Source organism: Aptenodytes patagonicus, chromosome 6 (genome assembly GCF_965638725.1).
Source record: "Aptenodytes patagonicus chromosome 6, bAptPat1.pri.cur, whole genome shotgun sequence".
Classification (NCBI taxonomy): Eukaryota; Metazoa; Chordata; class Aves; order Sphenisciformes; family Spheniscidae; genus Aptenodytes; species Aptenodytes patagonicus.
Genome location: NC_134954.1, coordinates 45,747,128 through 45,770,062, shown reverse-complemented (window position 1 = coordinate 45,770,062; position 22,935 = coordinate 45,747,128). Strand labels below are relative to the sequence as shown.

The 22,935-nt window shown below is 46.2% G+C and overlaps 1 protein-coding gene across 4 annotated transcripts in view; it reads right to left on the bottom strand.

The window, feature by feature from the left end:
- PLEKHM3 (pleckstrin homology domain containing M3) overlaps positions 1 to 22,589 on the bottom strand; it is a 99,423-nt gene extending 76,834 nt beyond the window's left edge. For 3 of the 4 annotated variants that reach the window (XM_076342389.1, XM_076342387.1, XM_076342390.1), the window contains exons 1-3: positions 22,525 to 22,589; positions 18,282 to 18,454; positions 11,096 to 11,957 (exon numbers count right to left, since the gene is read on the bottom strand). In XM_076342389.1, coding sequence (XP_076198504.1) covers positions 11,096 to 11,699 — 604 coding nt within the window. In that variant the 5' untranslated portion in view covers positions 11,700 to 11,957; positions 18,282 to 18,454; positions 22,525 to 22,589. Of the gene's footprint in view, positions 1 to 11,095; positions 11,958 to 14,390; positions 14,422 to 18,281; positions 18,455 to 22,524 lie in introns of those variants that run through there. The other variant, XM_076342388.1, reaches the window with a different exon arrangement.
- Positions 22,590 to 22,935: the final 346 nt, after the last annotated feature.

Genomic DNA, 22,935 nt, shown 5'->3' with positions numbered 1-22,935 from the left:
TAAAGACATTTTTCCTCACGTCCAATCTAAACCTCCCCTGGCACAACTTGAGGCCATTTCCTCTCGTCCTATCGCTTGTTACTTGGGAGAAGAGACCGACACCCACCTCGCTACAACCTCCTTTCAGGTAGTTGTAGAGAGCGATGAGGTCTCCCCTCAGCCTCCTTTTCTCCAGGCTAAACAGTCCCAGTTCCCTCAGCCGCTCCTCATAAGACTTGTTCTCCAGACCCTTCACCAGCTTCATTGTCCTTCTCTGGACATGCTCCAGCACCTCAACGTCCTTCTTGTAGGGGGGGGGACCCAAAACTGAACACAGTATTCGAGGTGTGGCCTCACCAGTGCCGAGTACAGGGACACGATCACTTCCCTACTCCTGCTGGCCACACTATTTCTGATACAGGCCAGGATGCCATTGGCCTTCTTGGCCGCCTGGGCACACTACCGGCTCATGTTCAGCCGGCTGTCGACCAGCACCCCCAGGTCCTTTTCCGCCAGGCAGCTTTCCAGCCACTCTTCCCCAAGCCTGTAGCGCTGCATGGGGTTGTTGTGGCCAAAGTGCAGGACCCGGCACTTGGCCTTGTTGAATCTCATACAGTTGGCCTCGGCCCATCGATCCAGCCTGTCCAGGTCCCTCTGCAGAGCCTTCCTACCCTCGAGCAGATCAACACTCCCGCCCAACTTGGTGTCGTCTGCAAAATTACTGAGGGTGCACTCGATCCCCTCATTTCAGCACGACCCGGGACCAGAACATTTTGCACAGCTCTTTTTACTAGAGAGGAGCTTTGCTGATTTATGAGAATCAGGCTCAGGACCAGCAGACATGACCAAAAGTGAAAAGTAAGAGGCTACCCAGACTCAAACACACATATCTAAGCTTTCAGGTGCAGACCCTTTCACAAACCTCAGCCCAAGCCCAAGCCGAAGTCAAGGAGAATCTTCTTCATCTCCAGAAAGCCAGCCATACATGAGTCACTCCAGGCACCAAAGCAATACAAATTTAAAAGGAATTATCTGAAGCATTTCTGAGTTGTAAAAAAGGTTTCTGCGCAAAATTTGTTCCAATCTGACTTGCACCACTTCAGCCACCATTAATACATGCAAACGTCGTATTTTCACCTTGGGCTGGACATGTAGCTCTATGCAATTTTTGTTGGTCCCTGTATAAATTCAGTGGCATTCACTGTTACACTCTAATACCGACTTTAACACTTGGCACCCCAAAACAACCCAGCCTGAGGAACAAATTCTTGCTCCCATTTGACTTCTACTTCACCTTTCCAGTAAGGGTACCCATGATGGGTCTTGACTTACAAACAGTGGCAGAATTAACAGACACAAGTGAAGAGGTTTCTGCCTCCAGTTGTCCATCTCCCTTGGAGACTGCTATACCCAATTCAGGAGCAAGGTAGCCACCTGGGAACAGCTCCTCATCCACTGCCCAGCACAATTAGGTCAAAACAAAACCAGCATCAATTGACCTTAACATGCAGCATTACAATCCGCAGCAATACAGGAGCTGTTTCACTCGTGGTTTCTGCCCTCGGGCTGACAACCTTTGAAAGAGGGATAGGGTAGACAGCTGGAGGCGCAAAATATTTTCAGCGTCTCAGCTTAACCAGTTACCACTCACATTAACAGGCCACAGTCTAACAAGTTTTAGACATGATCACCTCCGAGTATACCTAGGATGTCTTCAGTGCAGAGCTAAAAGAACAGAAGCATCTGGGCTTGACGAAGCTTGGAAACAAAGAGCCAAAGATAAGGCTGTATAAAAGTTACTGCATCCCCACGCGTACTGAGATTCCCAGCTAATACAGCCAGGATTGCTGGCCAAGCTGCTCTCACCATAGCCGGCTAATGGGTGAGTCTGTCTATCCTCCCAGGGCACAAGGAGAGTCAGGGACTATGAGTATTTGAGGGACTTAGTTACTGTCCAAAGGGCTTCTGATACCACCTGGTGAGAAAGCAGACCTTGGGCTGTAAACTTCAGTCTACAGAGATGCTCCTGTCCTTAGCTGAAAGCATTGCTGTAGTTGGTTGTGAGAGTTTCATGTACGGTCAGGAGGAGGATTAAGAACAGCAACAGTGTAAAAGCTTTGGCTAGCTCTTCAGTGAAGACCAGCTTTAAGGATTTCTAAGGATTAAGTAGACAAGTTTCAATTAAACTTAATGAACATACATGAGAATTAATTGCTTGCTATACTTAATGTGCGTATGTAAACCTCATGGGGGTTAAAAAAACGGGAAGGATGCTACCTCCCATCCACACTAACAAAAAGGAGGCACTTCGGTTTCGCCTTGCCAGCTCAGCCTCAGCTTCCCCACATTGCCTGCTTATTCAGAATGGAGCCTGCATTTAACACCATGTTCAAAGCACTCTACACGTTACCTACAAAGATTTCCTGCATATATGACTAAAATCCTAACAACAATTAAAAAAATTGCTACTTTGGCACTAGGTCTGAAAAGGTGGAAAAGAAATCAATATAACTATACCTTGCCGACAAATAAGCTTCTTGAGAGTATTTCAGCTAAATATGAAAACTGAAAGTCTAATCTAAAACACAAAATGGTAGAGAAAAAGCACACTTTCATATCACAAATGGATAGATACACGTGCGCGCACACACACACTAAAAGAGAACCAATTTTGTTCACCGTACATCTCTGGCCCTGACATTCATTAGTATTTCTGCGCTAACTCAAAAGCCATTAATTTCTCTGAAACCCACACTAATCCCTTTGTAGTGCAGATAATGGGCAGCCATTCTAGAGTCATCTTCCCTTTCTATTAATCCAATCAGGGAGGCAGCGCTTCTGCAGCTCCAACTGCAATCTCTCTCGCTTCCATCAAGTACAGATGACAGTTCAAGCTTCTCCATAATAAGACAACTCGTAACCTTCCCCCAGCCACCCCTCCTTCCTCTGCACACAGGTTTGCTTGTCTTTTGTTGAGTTAGAGAAAGGCTATCTCTCCCTGCCTTTCACAGAGGCACCCCTCTCTCCCTCCTTTGCCCCACTCCTTCCGTTCAAGCTCCCATGAATCGGCTCCACTGTGTCTCACTCTAACTGGGACAGAACCAGCAGCCAACTTGATTAAAATTCAAATGCCTTGTATTGTTTAGGTCAGGGCAATAGATGCTGGCAGAGACAGGTGGAATCCATATGCTACACATACACACACACATCCCCCTTACAACCCTCTGCTCCTTTATCTCCTCAACATGCAGTGTGTGAGATAATACCTTTCCACTCAGAAAGCAAATGCTACCATCTCTCCATCCACCTTCCAAACAGAAACTGCATCTCTTTTCCTCCCTGCAGAGACAGGGAGAATAAATTGAGGAAGAGTGAAAAAAGGGAAATAATCACAGTAAATGGCCCACGCCTGAGCCATTTGGAGTTATAATTTCAAGGGAAGAGGGGGAAGGAGGCAGAGGGAAACGAAGAGAGACTCAGCAGCTGGGGACAGGGTAATATTTTCTTCAGTGTCTCTCCTCTCCTTTGGGAATTGCCCACTCGTCCTGGCTAGGAACCGTGCACCAAGCACACATCTACCCCTCTCCACACTTGGAGGCAGTTGGTGCAACCAGCACTGCAGGAGAGGGAGCCCAAATGTTGTCTCAGCATGTCCAGAAGATACATGCTCCTGAACAACTGACTGTACTTGCGTCCCTGTTCGTATAGCAAGAAAACTTGCCCTGTTTTCCACCACTGAAGCATTTCTGATGACAGTAATACCAAGTAACTCGGAAAAGAGCAGAAGCAAAGATGCCTAGTTTCTGAGGGGTTTGTCTCTTGAGGTGGCACTCCTCTCTGGGTTCTCTAATGCTTAGTAAGAGATGAGCCTAACTTACCGAGTTTTTGTCAATAGTCCTCCTCTCTGATTTCCATAGAACTTAAGAGACACCTTTGGGATCTAAAATGCTCTCAAATTGGGTTGGGCTAGTCACTGCTTGGTGGGGTTTGCTAGATCAGGGACAAACTGTGCCTCAGCCAGCGTGACTCAGATCCACAATGTCCACTTCCCTCCTACTTAAAAATACAGTCTTCTCTTCCCACCTATATTCCCATCTGGCTCTGCAAGTATATCTCTTTCAGGCAAGTATATCCGATTCCACTTGGTCCTGAAATAATGGCATTGATATTTAGCCACAAATTTCCAGCAGATGGCTGTCCTGGAGCCAAATCTGGCTTCTTCTCCCAATGCCACCTCTTTTCAAGGGACTACTACAGTAATGAGACTTGTAACTAGGTAGCAGTTTGCATTAATTTATATAAAGAAACAGCATCTCTCCCCACCAGAAGGGCATTCACTCTTTTTCGTCTTCCTTAGGCTTCGGGAAAGCAAAACCTGCTTCAATTTTAGATTTATGCATTGCTAGTGAGGTTGGCTTAGCTGTTCACCAAAAAAACTCCTCACTGAATGAACTACCTAAACAGATGGACAAAGAACCTGAACAAATTATTCTTTATGTCTTTCCTTTCAGTTGTGGCATTGTACGAGAAACACACGAGAAACTCTGCTGAAGTCTACAGGATCCCAGCTGCCCAGCCACTCCATCCATTCCTTTTTGCTCCTCTGCAGCAAGTCCAACACTTGTATAGTGTTTGCTGAGCAGATGACCAGCACCCTGTGCATACTGACACAGTGCCTGTGCCAAGGGGGCAGTGGAGAAGGAGGTTGGATTCAGTCAAAGTGCAAGACCAACCCAGAACAGGACTCAGCTCTGGAAGAGACAGAAATGTAATGAGTTGAAAGAGATGGTTACCTACCACCAGCTAGGAGATGCATAAAACAGGGGCACTTGCAAAAGAAGTGAGAATATCAAAGAAAGATGGATTTGCTGATTTTTTTATAAATTCACTCAATTCAGCTTTAAAAGGAAGGAAGAAAGGGTATAAAGTGACTGTCAAAGCTACGAAAACAGGGTCAGTTCACATTAGGAGGGTTAGCTGACACCACTAAGGGAATAATAACAACTAACCTGAAAATTCAGTTATGAAAGTCATCACAACATCACTGGAAGCAATCAGCAGTGCCCCAGGAGATGAAAACTCTGTTCATTAGCTTTATGGAGTGTCGTAACTCCAGAGCAAAAATCTCCATAAAGAATAACCCTCCAAACCAGAACAGCTTCGCAACCAAACTCATCAGTGCTGCTTACTGTAACCCTCCTGCACTGTGAATTTATCCCCTGTATGTGAGCCCCTCCCATCGCCTCCCACCACACTCCCCTCTCCATCACCCTGCACCCTCCCACAGCCTCTGAGGCAAAGGAGTGGAGTAGGTCACGTTTCCCTCCACCCGAGGCAGCTGCCCAGCCTAGCCCCCTCCACTGCTGCTGCTCTCTGCCAGCACTCCATGGCCCTTCCAGCTCAGAGGGTGCCCAAGCCCAAGGAGCAATCAGGAGTGAGCCTGCAGGGAACAAGTGCTGCACTCCCCAAATTAGCCAGGGGGGTTAGAGGGGATGTATCATCCAGCAGATGAGTTGAAGTCAGGTGATCCAAATTATACTCCCATTTGATCTTCCACAAAGCGCCTCACCTCTCTTTGCCCCTACTCACCCTCCCTATCTTTACTGTGTGGCATATTTAAGCTGTAATCTCCCAGGAGAAGGGGCTATCTCTTGCTAGATGCACAGACAGTCCCTGGCACTTACGAATCCCCGCAGTGGAGGGCATCCAACTCACATTGGATTTCAAATAACAGTTTTACCTCCTCAATCTTGAAAGGCCCCAAATCTCTGCAGTACAGCTACCTTCTTGACTACCTTTTAATGCTGAAAATAAATTGGCCACAGGGGGGGCATCAGTTCTCCAACTGGCTTGATACCTCTGGGATTATTTCCAAGTGGTTTGAGGCTTCCTGCTCTCCAGAGAGGAAGGTGCAGAAGTGTTGTTTCTGCACATCTGCCTCTTGGACAACAGCACCATTATCTTCTGCACAACACCACGGATCTATAATGTTCTGCCATCCCAGTGGCAATTAAAAGCCAGGTCTGCCCTGGCTGTGTAGCTTCTACATACCACAGACAAAAGACAGTGCTACAGGGGTGTTTTTGCAAAATCAGAAATGGCAATCAGGCTTCAGAAACCTCCCTGGTAGACGGGACAGGAGCTAGGCTTTACCTGGCTGTCACTGGAGGGGAAGCATGAAGGCTGCATGTCACACCTCCAATGTTTCACACCTCTCAGGATCTCTGGCCACCTCCACCTCTGCAGCAGCTCCCATACCTGCCACACCTCCCCTTTCCAGCTAGCTGTCTTTGCAGCTCCTCCCTGAGCAGGACAACAGCGGTGGCAATTGATGGCACTGCTGTCTGCTGCTCTGTGACCCACCACCACAAACCTGCTCAGCACACTGTTATGTACCACTAAATGCTGCATGAGTCAACGTCACAGGCACACAGCTAGTACCAGCCACCACTACTGCTGCTGCCGAAGGTGAGGATATCTGGCAAACAAAGAAAACACCCCAACATAAAGTCTGTGTGGTCGCCAGAATAAGAGAAAGCAGCACTGTAAAATGACTCCTCAGAACTCAAGGATCACTCACAGTCTCTAGCCTATGAATCAGTGGTGTGTTGCTCATGAATACAGATTTAGATGTCTCACCTCCACAAAAACACACTAGAAAAGTATGTAACATGTACAAGAGTTATATGAAGAGGGGCCCAAACCTCTCTTGAAATATCCCCTGCACAAACTCTGAGTACAAGATCATACCTTCAAAGTGTCCCAAACAATGACGAGGCTCCCAGCCAGATAAAAAGATGTGAAGAGAGGGGGAAAAAAGGTACTTTTTAAATCAGTCAGTTGAAAGAAGGAGGTAAAATCCTGGCCTCGATCAGACACAGTAGAATTCGGGCCTGTTGCCCAGTTTTAAGGCAGTCACCTTTCTCTGCTATGTCTCTTTTGCCATGCAACAGTGCTGCAAACACCCCGTAGGCTCAGCTTCCTGACAGAGCATACTGCCAAAATCAATGGTGCTGGCTGAGTACCTCCATAGCTGCTTGTTGGAGAGGGGCACAAGGCGTCAGCCTTCTGCAGTTAACGACAGTTTGTCAGCATGCAGGTGCTCAGCACAGTGACAGCTCTGGAGTTCCCCAAGCTCACAGACATGGCAAGCAAACAAAACAGCTACCCAGGAAAAGTACTATAGCACCCACACTCTCAGGAGTGGCTGTGTTTGAATGAAAACATCCACATGACTATCAAAGATAACTGCTCACACATTGTGTTTTAATCTAAGCAAGCTTTCGCTGGATACTACAGAAGCGGCATTCTCCCTTTGTTTGCCAGGCCACATGCCCAGAAATACAAAAGCCTGCCTTGAATTTGCTTACAACTTCCATCTTTGCTAGCTTCACTTACTGCTCGACACTGCTCCATAGCACAAACAGTGCTCACTTCTAGTACACTAGCTGTTTTGCCAGCAGGCCTAAGGAGATACTGCCCCAAAAGGCACAGCTTCTTTTCAGATCCTTTTCTTTCACAGCACATGGAAAGGATCCAGTTTCATTTTATTTGTATTATAAAAAAGCAAGCAGCAGGAACAGATAAGCTCATAGTAATAAATATACTATGAAGATAAGGAAAAAAAAAATTGTGAAGAGTTAATGTATGCAGCAACTCGGCCAGCCTCAGAGGACTGGGAGACCTCTGCAGGCTCCAAAGGGAAGTCCTTTACCGCAATGAGGACCGATAGGAGTGGCTGAAGTTGCTCTCAGTATCTCATATGCATTAGTTTAATCTGTATTAAAGCCTTGGAAAGGGATGTCTCCACAGGCTGCAGCCACTATAACTCCTTCAACCACTGCAGCAGCTTTTAGCCAACCTTAAAATACATTTTCTGGTCTCTTGTGGAGAATAATTACCAGTCCCAGATACACGTACCTGCAACATCTACTTTCTTGCTTTTGCTTTTCTCTTTTCAGCTCAGCTCACAGAAGCAGCAAACTCTATGGCAGGCTCTCTTGTAAACACAGAGGGAAGAAATACCATGGCTACCTTCTAAAACCTGCACAGCAGCTGAACAGAACAGGTTAAGGAAACAGGTTAAAAGAGTGCATTTTCAGAGCACAGTTGTTCTCCTTCCTCAAAGAAGGTACCACTGCCTTCAAACATCCCATGCAGAAAGGCTCTTGGAGGGCACACAGCAAGCACTGACAAATGCCTTGCACCTTTGCAAAAAGCAATAGAAAAACTGTGGGCTGAGCACCTTAGAGGTACTGACTGCTGCTGGGCTACAGGTGAGTACTGGGAGAAGTTCTTCAGCCACTCTTACTAATCCATTTCCTTCCCTTGCTCAGTTCACCTCCAAGATCCCAGAACTTGACCATACTGAGTCTCTTCTGTAAAAAGCCATTTTGAAGAGACAACGCTTCTGGCAGCACTGAGCACAGCAATGGGACTTGTTCCTGGTGCCACAGAGAAATTGAGGAACAGATGAGCTGTAAGATACCTGACACTATTGCAGATAGTATAAAAACAAGAGTTTTTTTCATGGAAATCTGTCAATTTCTGGTTTTAAGAGTGCTAATATTGCTATACCTCACAAAACTACTTCATAGATGCGAGTTCTTCACAGTTAAAACTCACAACTACAAACTGTTTAACATGAAATCATAACGATAAAGAGTACATCACTAACATAGTTTGTTTACTTTTTCTGTATGGAGAAAAACTTCATTGCATTAACTGCATTTAAACAGTACAAGTGCCTGCTGAGGAGCTGGGAATAGTACTACTGAACTCCACTGCTACTACTAAAGTGGCACGCCTTGGGTACACACTGCGATGGGGTGACTAAATCCTGGACACAACCTAGCTTAAGAAAGCCCCCTGTTAGATCCAACTGTACACAGAGCACGTTGCTTGTCTTTTTTCTTCCTCTCATGGTTACAGCACAGAAGGTTCTAGACACCGGTTCGAAATCCTGCTATAGACTCGACTCTGGATACAGCAAGGCCCTATTAGGGCTTCCAGAGGGTTGGTGCATCTCCCTGGGGTCTGTCGTCTCTAAGCAAAGTGGACTGGAACAGCTGAAGTGGGAGCTGGGGTCGAAGAAGGACAACACTGCAGACAGCCCAGCTTCTGAAAGTGTGGAGACTCTCACCCAGGAGGGGGGAGACAATGCAATATGCAGTCCCTGACTGCAGACGCAATGGTGTCCCAGCACTGCAGTTCCTCATAAAATTTCTTTGCTTGCCAGAAGGGGAAGAAAAACCTACATTGTTTCCATTTTTCATTTTTGCTTCCTTTTATGAACAGTTGCATCACACTGTCTTGCATTTGTGTGTAAGGGAGAGGGGAATGTAATTTGCTTCACCCCAAACAGAGGTACAATGCATTACGGTGCACCCGAACGTACTCTTGCAGTTGCCTAAGCCCTGGACTGACAGAAGGGAGACCTGTTCGGCCTCAGACTATGCTGCTCAACACCAGCTGGATTGGCGGCTTGCTTCTTGCAGCTTGGGGATCTAGTAGCAGCTTGAAATCACTCTCACTGAATTAGTGCATGAACAAGTCTTTAAATACAGAATGGCTTAGGTATTTCTTATTATAAACAGTATAAGTAACAGAACCCCTTTCTTTTTCTGAGGGCTGCGTGGGGAAATTGGGCCAAAAAGGTTAAACTTAAAACACTATCAGGGACCTGTATTGACCTTTAATGGCTAGATTTTAATGGTGTTTTTGTGGGCATATAAAGGTGTTACATGTTAAGTTAAACCCATGAGATGCCCAGGATACAGCTGACAGAAACTGAGAGCTCTGTCTCCAGGCTTCTGGGTGCGTTCCTGTTCTGCATCCCTTCCACGGGAAGGACACAGAACAGAGACCCCACTCTACAGGAAGCAATATAACTCCCTGAACAAAAATAACAGCAGGTATACTTGCCTTTGTAAACGAAGAGCACCCTTCTTTGGGATACAGCAACTATGTCACAATATAACACAATAACCTACAGGTTTGTGTGCATATATATACATACATATGTACCTACCTAAATATATATATTTATGTTTTTATATGCACACATCCACAAACAACCATTTAAGCACCTGCATTTCATGCTCCAAAATAGCTGACTTATCTGGAAAACCTAACCCAACAGGCTTTTTTTAACCCTAAACAGGCTACCTATTCATAACTGGAGCCATTCCACCATACACACACATGCACACTTTCACAACCCTTTGATTTTTAAATTCCTTTGTTAAGTCCTACCTTTATTTAGGTTATAAAAACTTTGTGGCACTAACTGCTTTTCTTTTTCGTAAGTGCCCAGTCCACTTCTGGCATCTACAAAATAAATCATGGAGATGGAGACACTGGTTCAGTGTTTCCAAAACCCCAAGCACAACCTCTTCCAGTGCAGTGCTTGAGAAAGGAAAAGGAAAAAGTATCACTCGCTGAAGTATCGCTTCGTATGGCTCACTGGAGATGCCTGCCTCAATCTGATAACAAGATTTCCTGTACCCCATACAAAGCTGGCAGAGATGCCTTAATATCGACAAGCACAAATTGCATGCTTGAGTTTGTTAATTGTTTATGGACTGAATAGCCAGCATTTCTTAAAGAAACAGAGCAGAGATCTCGGGCCTCACAGTGAAGCTTTGTATGTCCTCTTTTTAATGGCCACTCTTTAACTTTTATGAAAACTGCCTTTGTTTGGATTTGCCACTCTCCCAGTAGCTTTAGCATTCAAAGTTTTTTTAGTTTGGGAAAATCAGGTAAGGAAATGATCAGAAATACATAACAAATAAATAATTTTTTCCTGAGTCAAACCAAACAAAATAGAAGCAAAAAGTAAAACAAGCTTAGTTTTTCAAACCATGAAAAGAACAGAAGTTTGGTTTAAAAACCAACAAGATTGGTTTAAAAACTGATCCTTAGGCAGGAAAATGGACAGAGCTATATCAAAGACAACAGAGCCATGCTGATTTCCATCATCTTAAGAGCTACCTCACAGTTGTTTTTTGGGTTTGTTTTTTTTTTTTTAAACATGCAGCTCCTCTTTCAAAATAAATATTAAAAACAAATAGGAAAGTCCTCATAACAACAGAAACAATAAAGCATCAGCACAAACCTGTGTTTCCTTGGATGTCCTCTCCCTTGGTTAACGCCAGGTAAGAGAGCAAAGCGCAGTTATTGTCCTGCCCAGGCACAGGCAGCTGCTGCAGGGAGGTGCCCGTGAAGACCACTCCCCAGTTTACATGGCTGATATCGGACCGTGACCTGTTGTGTCCTGGCTTGAATGTGGAGGCTTCCTCATTCTGCACCAGGATGTCGTTCACCGAGCGAGGCCTGTCTCTCCTCCGTTGGCAGATATTGAAGATGTTAAAAGCTGCAGTCTCCCCTTCCCCTGCCCAAGCAAGGTTGTCAGCAGCTGTTCCCCTCTGCACCACGTGCTGGTCTTTGGCAGGGAATGCTGTCTGAGCTTTGGTTTCCAAGAGGCCATTTTTGCAGTGATCCCAGATGAGGCTACTTTTGGCTAAGGAGGCGACGTTCCTCAGATTCCTGCTCTCTGTTATCTGATCAAATACCTCGTGCCCAACCAGTTCGGGGACCTCCTGTACACCATACACCTCAGAGGGCTGCACAATCTTTTCAAGCTTAGTATCAAAACTATTGAAAAAGTCTTCAGTCACTTCCAAGGCAGGGCTAATGTCATCAACTTCAAGAGCCTCCATATTCTGTGCTGCCGGTGGGCCCGAGGCGTCGTGATGCGTTAAGAAGATACCACATTAATATCCAGAGAAAGAGCTGCTTCACAGCTGTCCTTGGCACACCATTAACTTAGAGATGGTGGGGCAAATACATTCACCAACCACAATCCTTAGTGGCAGAAAGGAACCACATCAACCCGTCTTCAGATGGGACACTTAACATCCGCTGATCAAGCGGGCTACAGTCCCTCTATGAAATAAGCTCATAGTGATGGAGAGCACCTGTAAAGCAAAGCGAAACAAAACATCACGTCAGTAAGGGCTTTTTCCCAGATAAGTATGTTTAATCACATCACTCCTTTCACAGTCAGAGTCCCCTTGATTTTATTTTCTCCTTCCTTTGGCACCAACATTATTGTGTATGAAGAACCCCTTTGGGGTTTCTGTTGTTCACTGCGTGTGAACTCTGTGTATTATCACTTCTTGAACTGGAACCTGCAGAGAGCAGGATGGGGCACCAGAAAAAAGGGGAACCAAAGTGATGCCATTTATTAACCAAGCTTTAGAAAGCTGCACTGAGAGGCGGTACTGAGTAACATCACACATGCAGCCACCTAGGGAATGCTTAGTACAGGTTCCCATGGGGCTGTAAGAAAAAGTTGAGGAAAAAAAGGATTAGTAAAATAGGCCAACCAGCCTCAAATAGTTTGCCTTTTTCTCCCAGTTTGCTTGCACTCCCAGTTTTAGGAGACCAACATGAGTTTTACAGCACCTACTTTGCCTACTTGTCTGCATAAACAGAACTGTGATATTTGCCTAATAAATCAAAGCTATTAGGCTGCTGCAGAGTGCTGCACATAGAGTTGCTCTCTAGGATATCACTGGGAACCTAAGTGAAACCATGTGGCAACCTAAGCACCAGAAAGACAAAGCATCCTAACCAGCAAAACAAAATATACCATATCCTGCACCATCACAAATCTGCAGATCTTTATTTCCAAGCAGCTGACTCACTGGGCAAAACGTAAGAATAGCAAAGGGCTTTAAGGCTAGAACTATTGAAGAGCTGTATTGACCCACCTGAGCTCACGCCTGTGAGGAGGAAGGAAGGGGGGTTTCTATTCCCTGTGGTGCAATAAGAGGGTGTCTCATTGCTGACTTCTGTCGCACCGAGCCTGCTGCCTTCTAACCTCTCCCTCTTGAAACTCCATCCACACTGCTGCCACGCTCAAGGGAAGTGCACAGTAGGTATGTTTAAATTGGGGAAATCAGTAAAATGCGTGCAAGTTCTTGGGACCTGGAGACTGGGCATTCGTGCTAGCAGGAGAACAGCTCTCAACGACTGCTAGGAGAAATCACAGTACCTAGGGCCTGTACACACAGAACAGCCCAAAATCAGAGATCTACATCCCAGTTTTGACCAGATCAGCTCAAGTCCTAGAAGCAGCAAAGCTGCATTAGCTCAGAGCTCTGCCTAGATTAATACACTCTTAACAGAACTAATTAGCCTGGGCAGGGCTGATAATTAGCAGCTCATTAGCTTGTGAATGGTGCTGAAGTGCTACCAGGACCCATAAAGATTTCCACTTAGCAGGAAAAAACATCTATTAAACAGCATCAAACACAGATAATGCTTCTGTTTAAGGTTCTTTTTTTAATCCATACAGTCTATTTGCCTAACTTATATTAGCAAAGTCGTTTAAATAGGCACCCTTTCCTATAGCAAGCCAGAGGGAGGAAGGAGGCCAGCAGCCCCCCAAGAAGGGAGCACAGAATCCTGTGGCACAAACCAACTCCCTCCAGAATCACCTGCTGGCTTCCTCCCATCCCTGCTTCAGTTGTGGCCAGCCATGACACAGCTGTATTCGAAAGCAACAGTTCAGACAATGACCTCTGCAAACACACTCCAAGTAAATAATTTTCAAAAGCAATAAATAATCACATACATAACTCCGGAAACTTCAAGCCTTTACACTGGGATCTTTCTCCCCTTATCTCTTTGCAAGGATTCACTTCACTAGCCTCATAGTGAACCAGGACTAGGATCAGCTTCAACAAGTAAATGTACAGTAAGACACCAAACATAGAGCCAGAACCACAACCAAAGGGCTGAACAAAACGGATCTGGAGTGGTTTCAAATCAGAACAGTATGGGAACAGACTCTTTGCAAAGCTATGCAACTGTGCCAGTTGATGGCAGTGGGAAATAAAGTCATCCTGGGCACATCTGCATTGTCAGCTTAATGCAGCATGGAGTCCGCTCTTGAAGCTCATTCCTGCCAGCAACCCCAGAACAGCGTTCTGCTCCCTGGTACCTTAGAGCTTGGGAGCTCCAGGAACAGGCTAAGGGACATGATGTAGTGCAACCTGTCCACTTTTTCTACATCCTCCTATGGCATGTCTTTAAAGCAAGAATGATATTTTGAAGTTGCAAAACTGCAACAGGCATTCACTTGAACAAAACCAGCACTAACATAATCATATGCCAACAGCAAAAGCTACAGGCTGGCCCATACAAAGATGCCGTTTCACAGGGGTGAATACAGCAGAGAATACAGCCTTGCTCTCACTCAAGGGACTGGAGCAGCAATTGCTCCAAAAGGGCTTGTGACATGCCACTGAAGCATTTCAGTGGTAGCAGATGCAATGTTGCTCTGTTCTTTATTTTAAATCATTAGGAAAGGTGGAAAACAAGGGGAAAAAATTGACACTTACATTTAACAGGTTCATTTTTAAATGCTGGAGGCTTCATTTGGCTGGATCCTGTGAGACTGGAGCTGTCCAGTGTCATGCAGCCAAGTGTGGTGATGCCGAACTACAAACTGACCTCATATCCAGTAAGATGCTGAATCACAAGGTCATGAGAAGATGACAGGCCCCTGCATCACACGGTTCACAAGTTGCAGCACTCATACCTTCCAAACTAGTCTGTTCACCCTGCTCAATAAAGATGTGAAAGGTGACCTCAATGGTGGCAGGCTCATCCCTTCCTACACCGCCAAGAACCTCCTTAGATCAAAGAAAGTTTTGCCAGTAATTCCCACTAGCGCTGGGATTCTGCAATCACATATCCTCCATAAACGCAACTGGCATTTTCTGACAGTGGCACTCAAAAAAAAATTTCATTCAGACTTCTGCACGGATTTGGTGCCAAATGAAAGCAAACTTTGATATGGCAGTAAACAGCTCCATCAGAATCTCCTCCAGGAGGGAAAGCAGTGGAAATCACATGAAGGGGAAAAAAAGGCAAACAATAAGATAGGATGAACTCCTTTTAAATTATTATAAAATGTGTTGCCTTATGTATTGTTTCTTGGAAACACCTAAAATTTTCCAAAGACATTCAGCCTAAGGCAGTGAATAGGAGAGGAAGAGAGAAGCATCTGTAGGCAACTGTAAGCAGGGATCTGTTATGGGAAGCAGAAACCTAACAGCTCATCCGGGCCCCTGGGAACTAGTCTTACTGAAAAAAAGGTGAAGGAACATGGTGCATTGTACTTAGCAAAAACTGCTAGACATGGGGACTGCAGCAGCTGAAAAACAGGCTTTTCTGTATGTCAGTCAAGCGCAGATACAGCTTTTGTCCACAATGTGCAGCAGTCAGATAATTAATGTGCACTTACAACATTAGTGAAGTCTTTACTGTCATGAGTTTATAGCGGCCACATTACTCATATGGCTGAGATAAACAGCAAGGATTGCTGGTCATGCCACGTGAGACACAGAAGTTCGGTTTAGTCAAGATTACTTCCCTTAGAGAAGCCACAAGGACTTAACCTAGGTGACAGCACAGTCTGACAGCAGAGAAAAGTCATGGATGACAAATGCCAAGGAACCGTACACTGGAAGAGATCATTTAACTTCCTGATGTGCTTTTCTGGATCCCCATGGGCCAAGGAAAATATCCAGGCATCGCATGGCAAAAATTAAAAAGCACGGAAAAGGCAAGGGTAGAAAGCAATCTCGCAGGTGATACACACCACCACAAGAGGCACTCACTGTGTACCCCCAGCTTACACATTATGTTCAGGACTGTTCATTCTAGTTCAGGCAGGAGAGAAAGCTAGAGCCAGCATGTGTTTAGGAACCAGTGACAGAAGAGATCCATTTAGCTCACCAATCCATACGAAAAGTATATATAAGAGAAGCATCTTTCAGTTTGGTTTCCTAAGGAAGCAGGGTTTGTGCCACCATCCTGCCTATCTGCCAGTTATTCTCCTTCTCTCTCTTTCTTTTGAACTGTACGGGTAACTTCAACTAGATGTGACAAAGCAGTAGTGTCCTTAAAGATGCAGTTCCTGAACTGTTTTTCAACACTGGACAGGAAACAGGCCCAAACTCACCCTCCTGCTAAGGGAGAAGCAGGCAAAACTCAGTCCCTCATCCTTTCTAGGAGGCCAGTGCCACCACATGGGTCTCTCCAAATTAGCCACAGAATAAGTGGTTAGTGTGAGATGGATCTGAAAACACTGGGAAGCAGAGGGGGAAAGCAGGAAGGAGGAACACGAGGCATCACACAACTTGATAAGCAGTCTCATTGGTTTTGGTGCTCACAGGACCTCCTCTTCAGTACACAGGTAATAGAGATGTATAGAACAATGAGTGATACACAACAGATAAATAGGGACTTCCCCTTTTCTCTTGTATTTGGAGAGAGAATTAGAAAGGAACAATCAATTATGTTCACAAGCAATGTGTTCAGGAGGAAATGCGTAAATGAGAGGAACTCTCAGCCAGCAAAAGATAGCAAAAGGCGGGTAATAATGTCAAAAGTCCCCCAAGTCTCATTGATTCCTAACGACTCTTGAGCTCAAATTCCTGGCAAAGATTTGGGTGTTCTGGTGAATTCTATCTCAAGAGCACAAGGGAAGTTTTACAAGTTACCTGTACACAAACAGAGAGCAGGGGTGCCTCAGCCACTGGAGAGCTTGCCTATCCCCTTTCTCAGCACCCTGGAACCTGCTCTGCTGTGGGAACCAGCTCTGCTTATCTCATGCTGCATTGCGACTGTGGGCTGAAACTCCAATGCTGACAAGGAAAACAGAAAGAGACATTCTTTCAATCAGGTAACAATTTGGTAGTAGAGCAAATTCAAGCGGCCTCAGGGACCTTTATTTCTGTTATGTTGCAGGCCTGGACCACTACAGTCTAGTTTATGGGCTGTGTCAAGCCTGGTCAGAACAACAGGTCATCTGAAGAAAAGATGGATGCACAGCCTCTTTAAATACGATCCACTGGGGCTGGAGCAGCTACTACCTAATGAGCTTTTCTACCTGTCAGTCTGAACAACTACAGCCTGTGACCTGAACGTCTTCCAGGGGCACCTTGAACAATCACTGCCTACAGGTTTTGCTGCCACAAGGATTTCTGACTAGCTCTGTGGGTCACATCAGCCAAGTATCACCCAGAATCTAAATGGGATGCACTTAGGTCAATGACAGTCCCTGAAAACCAGGCTCTGCTGTGCAGAATCCCTGAAAAAAAGCTATGAAGCTGAAGACTTAGGTGCTACCTCTTAGTTAAGAAGTTGAGCTGTATTTGTCAGGTGGACACACCTAAACGGGTAGAAGTAAGAATGAGGATGCACAGATGGCTGACTGTCACGTGCAAAGTCTTCACCATTGCCTATGCACTTCAATACATCGCTGGCACAGAATGCTTGCAGAAAAAGTTGAAGAACTGACGGTGGCGGCATAATGCAAGGTATTGCGGAGTGCCCTCCTTCCAGCATCCTCCTGCTGTAACTAGACGGCAGATGATGCTTTATTTACAGTATAGCAAGGCCTACTCGGCAAACATTCTCCATTTTGTTCTGACCAGAAGCTCTTTCAAAGCATGATGGCATCTAGGTCTCTCACTTATACTCCTAGCCGTTACGAACCCCATGCATACAGTGGCCGGTTCTCTGAGCAGCGATTGAAAGCTGCACTCCTGCTTGCCTCTCATACTCAATTTGGAGAGGCAACTGATAACTAGGAATTTCATATGGGATGATTGTAGGGAGCGAGCGTCAGCTGGGACACTGTCCCTGTGCAAACTATCACATTTTCTTGTATCCTGGCTGTATTTTGTTCCCTTGGCACAAGGCAAGCCTTCTCCCCAAGCGATTCCAAAACACCAGGTGACCTACTGCTGCGTACACCGAGTTAGCAACACAGCACACAAGCTTGTTAGATTCATCATTTAAATGTCTGGATGAAATTTACAGTGCCTCACAAAGAAGATAAAACCACAAGAAACTTTTCATATGGAGCAGGGGATCACAGTTTCAAAGAGGTTGCCATATGACAGTCAATGGCTGGTTCAACATGGCCTGGATAATTGCCTTTAGATCACATTTTTAAAGCCCCTCTTCAAAAGCCTCTTTCCCCAATGCACAACTGAGAAATTAATTGCTTAAAATTTTCAGACAATCCCAATTTTAAAGTGTCTCACATAAATACCTTCTGACTGATATTCCTGCACAAAACCACTGACAATATTCAGGAAAAGCTCATGAAAACTGGAGAAAGAGGCTTTCTGGTCAGGAATGCTTGGCTATAGGGCCAGGCGCTAGAGGGGATAACTGTGAATGTAAGCATAACCATTTCCATGCTGCAAACCCACCTGTTTGCTATAGTATCATTGCCCTTAAGGATGAAATCGACCGCCAACATTTATCAGTGAAGAAGAGCTCCCACATCCTGCCTGCTAGACCCAGGGAGAGGCAAAGAGCAGGAACAGCTGCAATTGGTGCCTAATCGCAGTCAAGCTAAAAGACAGCAGTGATCTCTTCCACACTATGGAAAACAAAACAAAAAAACCAAGTGAGAAAAGATGAAATGAAAAAAGAGGTGAAACCAGGGAGGAAGAAGAATGCCATATTCTGTGAGGGGAAGCAGACCCTTAGCGAGGATACATGAGTCTCGCTCTGTGAAGTATAGATTTTCCCCAGCTGCTGATCTGACCCAGTGCCTTTAACAAGGAAGCTCCCCAGGCATACTCCCTGCGTGGGGAACTGACACATCACAGCTACAGAACAGCTCATCCAGTGATGAGCACACAGTAATGAATAATAAACAGTGCTTATAGTATACATTATCTTTAATTTTAACTGTACTTCGGAAACAGTAATTAAAACGCAAGAAACTCTTAAGCTGAAAAGCGCACAACAGCCTGCTGCACCAGAACAGAGTGGGTCCAGAGGGTGAGGAGGACCCAGCAGTGGAGGAAGATGGACCATAGAAAGCTTTTCTTTTCTGGAGACTGACTGCTGTACAGCTCTCCTGAGATCTTTATCACTGACTCCTTTGCCTTGCAGCCATCTGACACACATCCCTCCTGGCTGGGGAGCACCACCGCGTAATGAGGGGCTGTATCACTTCCCGTGGATGAGTAACCATTTGAAACCTCAGCAGCTGGACTGGGACTCCGGAAAGGATGAAGGACCCTTAGCAAGGAAAGGAACAGAAAGCAAAGCAGACTGACCGGAGGGGAGTTAGCTGACGGTGACACACAGCCCAGGCTGCAGGCCAGACAAACCTACCAGCACGTGGGCACCTTCACAGGTTACATCAGACTAAAAACCAGACTACCCCCTTGTACATGCTGCCTGTTGGCTGGCTGACCTCGTAGGGAAGGATGTCAGGTGTAGGGGAACAGAGGCTCTCCTGAGTCCTAGCACCGCCCCTGTAGATCATCTGGATGCAAACACCTCAAACCCACACTTCAGGCACAAAATCCACATGGACAAACGGAATGAAGCAGTGCAGTGATTTGGCCTGAGGCACGGATGTGTGGTCTTAAACATACCCATGGTCTCAAACAACAACCCACAGGAGGGTGAATGATTTCTATCCTTGGGTTCATTTGCTTTGTGTGTACAGGTTTGTCTAAAGTTGTACAACTTGCATTTAACATGCTGCCCTTGACTACAAGAACTCCTGCCTGTTCTGCCAGGCAGACACCACAAAACAGCCTGTTACCTCCTGAGTTCAGCACAAAGAGTACAGAGGCTCAGGGAACAGGGTATCTGAGAGGGGCGATACAAACCTCCTCCAGTACAAGAGGAAACATGATTGAACTGGACATTCAAGAAACAACAAACAACATGACTCAGTCTAATATTTCTAATTGTATCTGTCACGATGTACCAGCTTGTCTCCTGCTAGAATGTGGGGAACTTTGTATATGCCAGGTGAGATAAAAGGTTTTTTTTTAAAAAATAAACATTTCTGATTAACGCAAACTGAAGTTTTACAGGTATCTCCCCCACTCCACACTTTCTAGAACTACACTGAAGGGAAAAGACAGACAGCCCTTAAAAGCTTGACTTTTTTTTTTTTTAAAGAGATCAGAAATTAAGACATTTTCAGTTTGTCCCTGTGAGTTCTGAACAGAAATAAAAGGCACATTTTGTTCTTGGGGATGTTGCTCCTCCAGGACTCATTTACAGAGACTGCTGGAAATCAGGCTGCTGAGCTTTCAGCTGTTGTGTGCAGCAATGTCCTGCTGCACCCCAAGGTGGCTGCATTTAAGCAACGAAGGACATACAGAAGGGGGGCTGCCAGATGAAGACATTTATCTCCTTATAACTCCAGTATAACCCCACAGCTGGGAATAACAGCTGCCATTGCCCCAGAGGCCAGGAGGGTGAGAAATACAGCATCTCCCATGGGAACACGGGAGACGTTTCTTCCCTGAGATCATGGCACGGCCATAAGAAAATATACTTGACATCCAAATCTGTCCAGCACACAGCTTTCTGAGTAGCCCTGATCTGCGACTGTAGCCAACTCCTCTCTCTAACCGTGGTACCCAAAGAGCTCAGCTGGGACAGTACAAGCCTTTCTACAGCGAGACCTGGATTTCCCATAACTATTAGTGGTTGAATGCTGACATTGGTGGAAATACAGTGTTTAATAACAAACTCATTTCGAACCTCAAACTAAGCCCTCCTCTTGTCTTTCCAACAGCCAGGACCACAGTGGTTTGGCACATTAATTATCAGGGGAAGAGGGGCAGGGGAAGGAAAGGAAGCAATGTTCCAAATAATGCTGAAGTTCGGCAAACTACCACAGCAACCCAAACCCTCAGGTCCTGGCAGCCCTGCCACAACAGCTAACCCTGCAGGCTGGTTGTAACCACATGTACCGCTAGAGTCGTGTGACTACTCAGCACAAATGTTTGCTGTTTTCTACACTGAACTATAACTTTATGACACAAGATCTTAGTAGAAGCCTAGTAGAAACCTCAAAACATCTGATGAAATTGAAACGTTAACACATAACGTGACTCCAATCTGATAAGGTTCTGCAGGAATGATGTATCTAGCTACTGTAGACTGATAAGATCCTTCAGTCCACTATGTAAGTGCCCTATTTCACATTTTAGATTTCTGATTTTTTTTTAATCCCAAATTTAATTCACTAATTTTGGATAAATAAGCCTTGGAAGTGGCAAGGTGAAAACTACTGTTGCTTAATGTGTATGGGCACTGGTCCTACTAAGATTCAGATGCTTTCTTATTCTTACATACTGTGACTTTTTGTAGTCACTTAGTGGGATTATGCAGTGCCTAAAATTAGATTTGTCTATAAATCTTTGCAGGATCAGAGATGTAAGTGCATATTTGCACAACAGAAAACAGATCAGGAGCAAGTCATGATTCCTTACACAAATCTAATCTCGAGTTTCTTCCCTTATCTTAGCTTGCAATGCCAGTGATCCTAGCATTTCTGCCGATACTCCAGCTAGCGCACATTCCCACATAACAGATAGTCTCCTGTCGGGCCTATTTGATTCCAGAAGGTATAATTCCACTGGCTGGGTTTGGGTGCTTGCTCTCTAAAAGAAGCAATTTTACTGCAATGTAAGAAGACCACGGCATTATGTCATACTCTGGGCTATTAAAATAGAGAGTGATGCCTGCACACTGTGCCTACACGTACTGGAGTTTGAGTCTACCGACGGGGAGCAGCCCAGATTCCTGCCGAGATCGTGAGCGGCTATGGGTGGGGAAAACTAAAGCACAGGGCCTTTCTAAGCACAGGGGAACGTGTCCTTCCAGATGAGCACATGACTACAGACGTGTTTGTGCTATAAATGCAAACACAGCCGCGCCCGGGTCCTCGCACACGGCCCTCGTACGCGTTCGGCGGGCAGGCAGCACGGCGAAGGCTGCGGGAAGCCCGGCCCGGCTGCCCGCCCCGGAGGGGCTGGGGAACCTCGCAGACCCTTCAAGCCCCGCACCGACCACGGACCAAAGGGAGTATTTACCTGCCGCCGGGGGCCGCGCTCTGCCTGTGCTCCGAGGAGGGGCTCCCCGCGCTCGCCCCGGCCCGGCGCCGAGCGGAGCCGCCGGCGCGCAGGCACGGCCCGGCGCGGCACGGCCCCTCCTCGCCGCCGCGCTGCTGCCGGGCGGCGGGGCCGCGTCCTGCCGCAAAGCCGTCCCGGCCGCCGCGGGAAACGGCTCCGCGGCACCAAGGTTCCTGCCGCCGCCGCCGCCCGCCCGCCCAGCCGGGAGCCCCGGCGCTCGGAGAGGTCGGGGCAGAGCGGCCCGGGCACAGCTGCCCGGGCGGCGCCGGCAGCTGCGGGTAGCCCTCCGGCCTTGCGCCAGCGCTAGCAACGGCAGGAGAGCGGCTCGGCGGTCACCGCGTGTCCCAGTAACCCACCAGTTTCTTATTTCCCCTTAAAAAACAGTAGTAGAAAAACCTTCAGGTTTTCCTATACAAACATAAGGGGTAAAATTGCACCTTGCCATGTTTAAAGCAGCTGAGATTCTCAGGGAGCTGATACTTGACTTCAGGAGAGATGGAAAATGCAAAATCCTAAATGGATTTTTAACAATCCCAAGCGCAAGCACACTTACCGAGGCATGAAGGCTGCAGCGAGCAGCACCGTGTGTGAATTCATGTCGCCACAGGGCAGCAAAAAGATCTCTGGCACAACCTGTTACCCAAAGAAAACAAAAAGTTACAAGACAATTACAAATCACTTATTTCATTGGTATGTAGCACGGCACCCCAACCAACAATATATGTCCTGTAAAAATAACCTCATGGCGAGAAATACCCATGCACGGATTAGGGACATACCCGAATTTTGACGTCCAGTGTACGCAGACCAATTCTGAGGAGCACCACGTACACATTTAAAATCACAGGCGCTGTGCTGTTTCACTGACTGCGTCCCAGGGGAGTCAGTGGTGCCGTGCTGAGCAGCAGAGACAAGGTTAGTGCTGAAATGTAACTGCACGAAAAAGTGGTGCTGAACTGAGTCC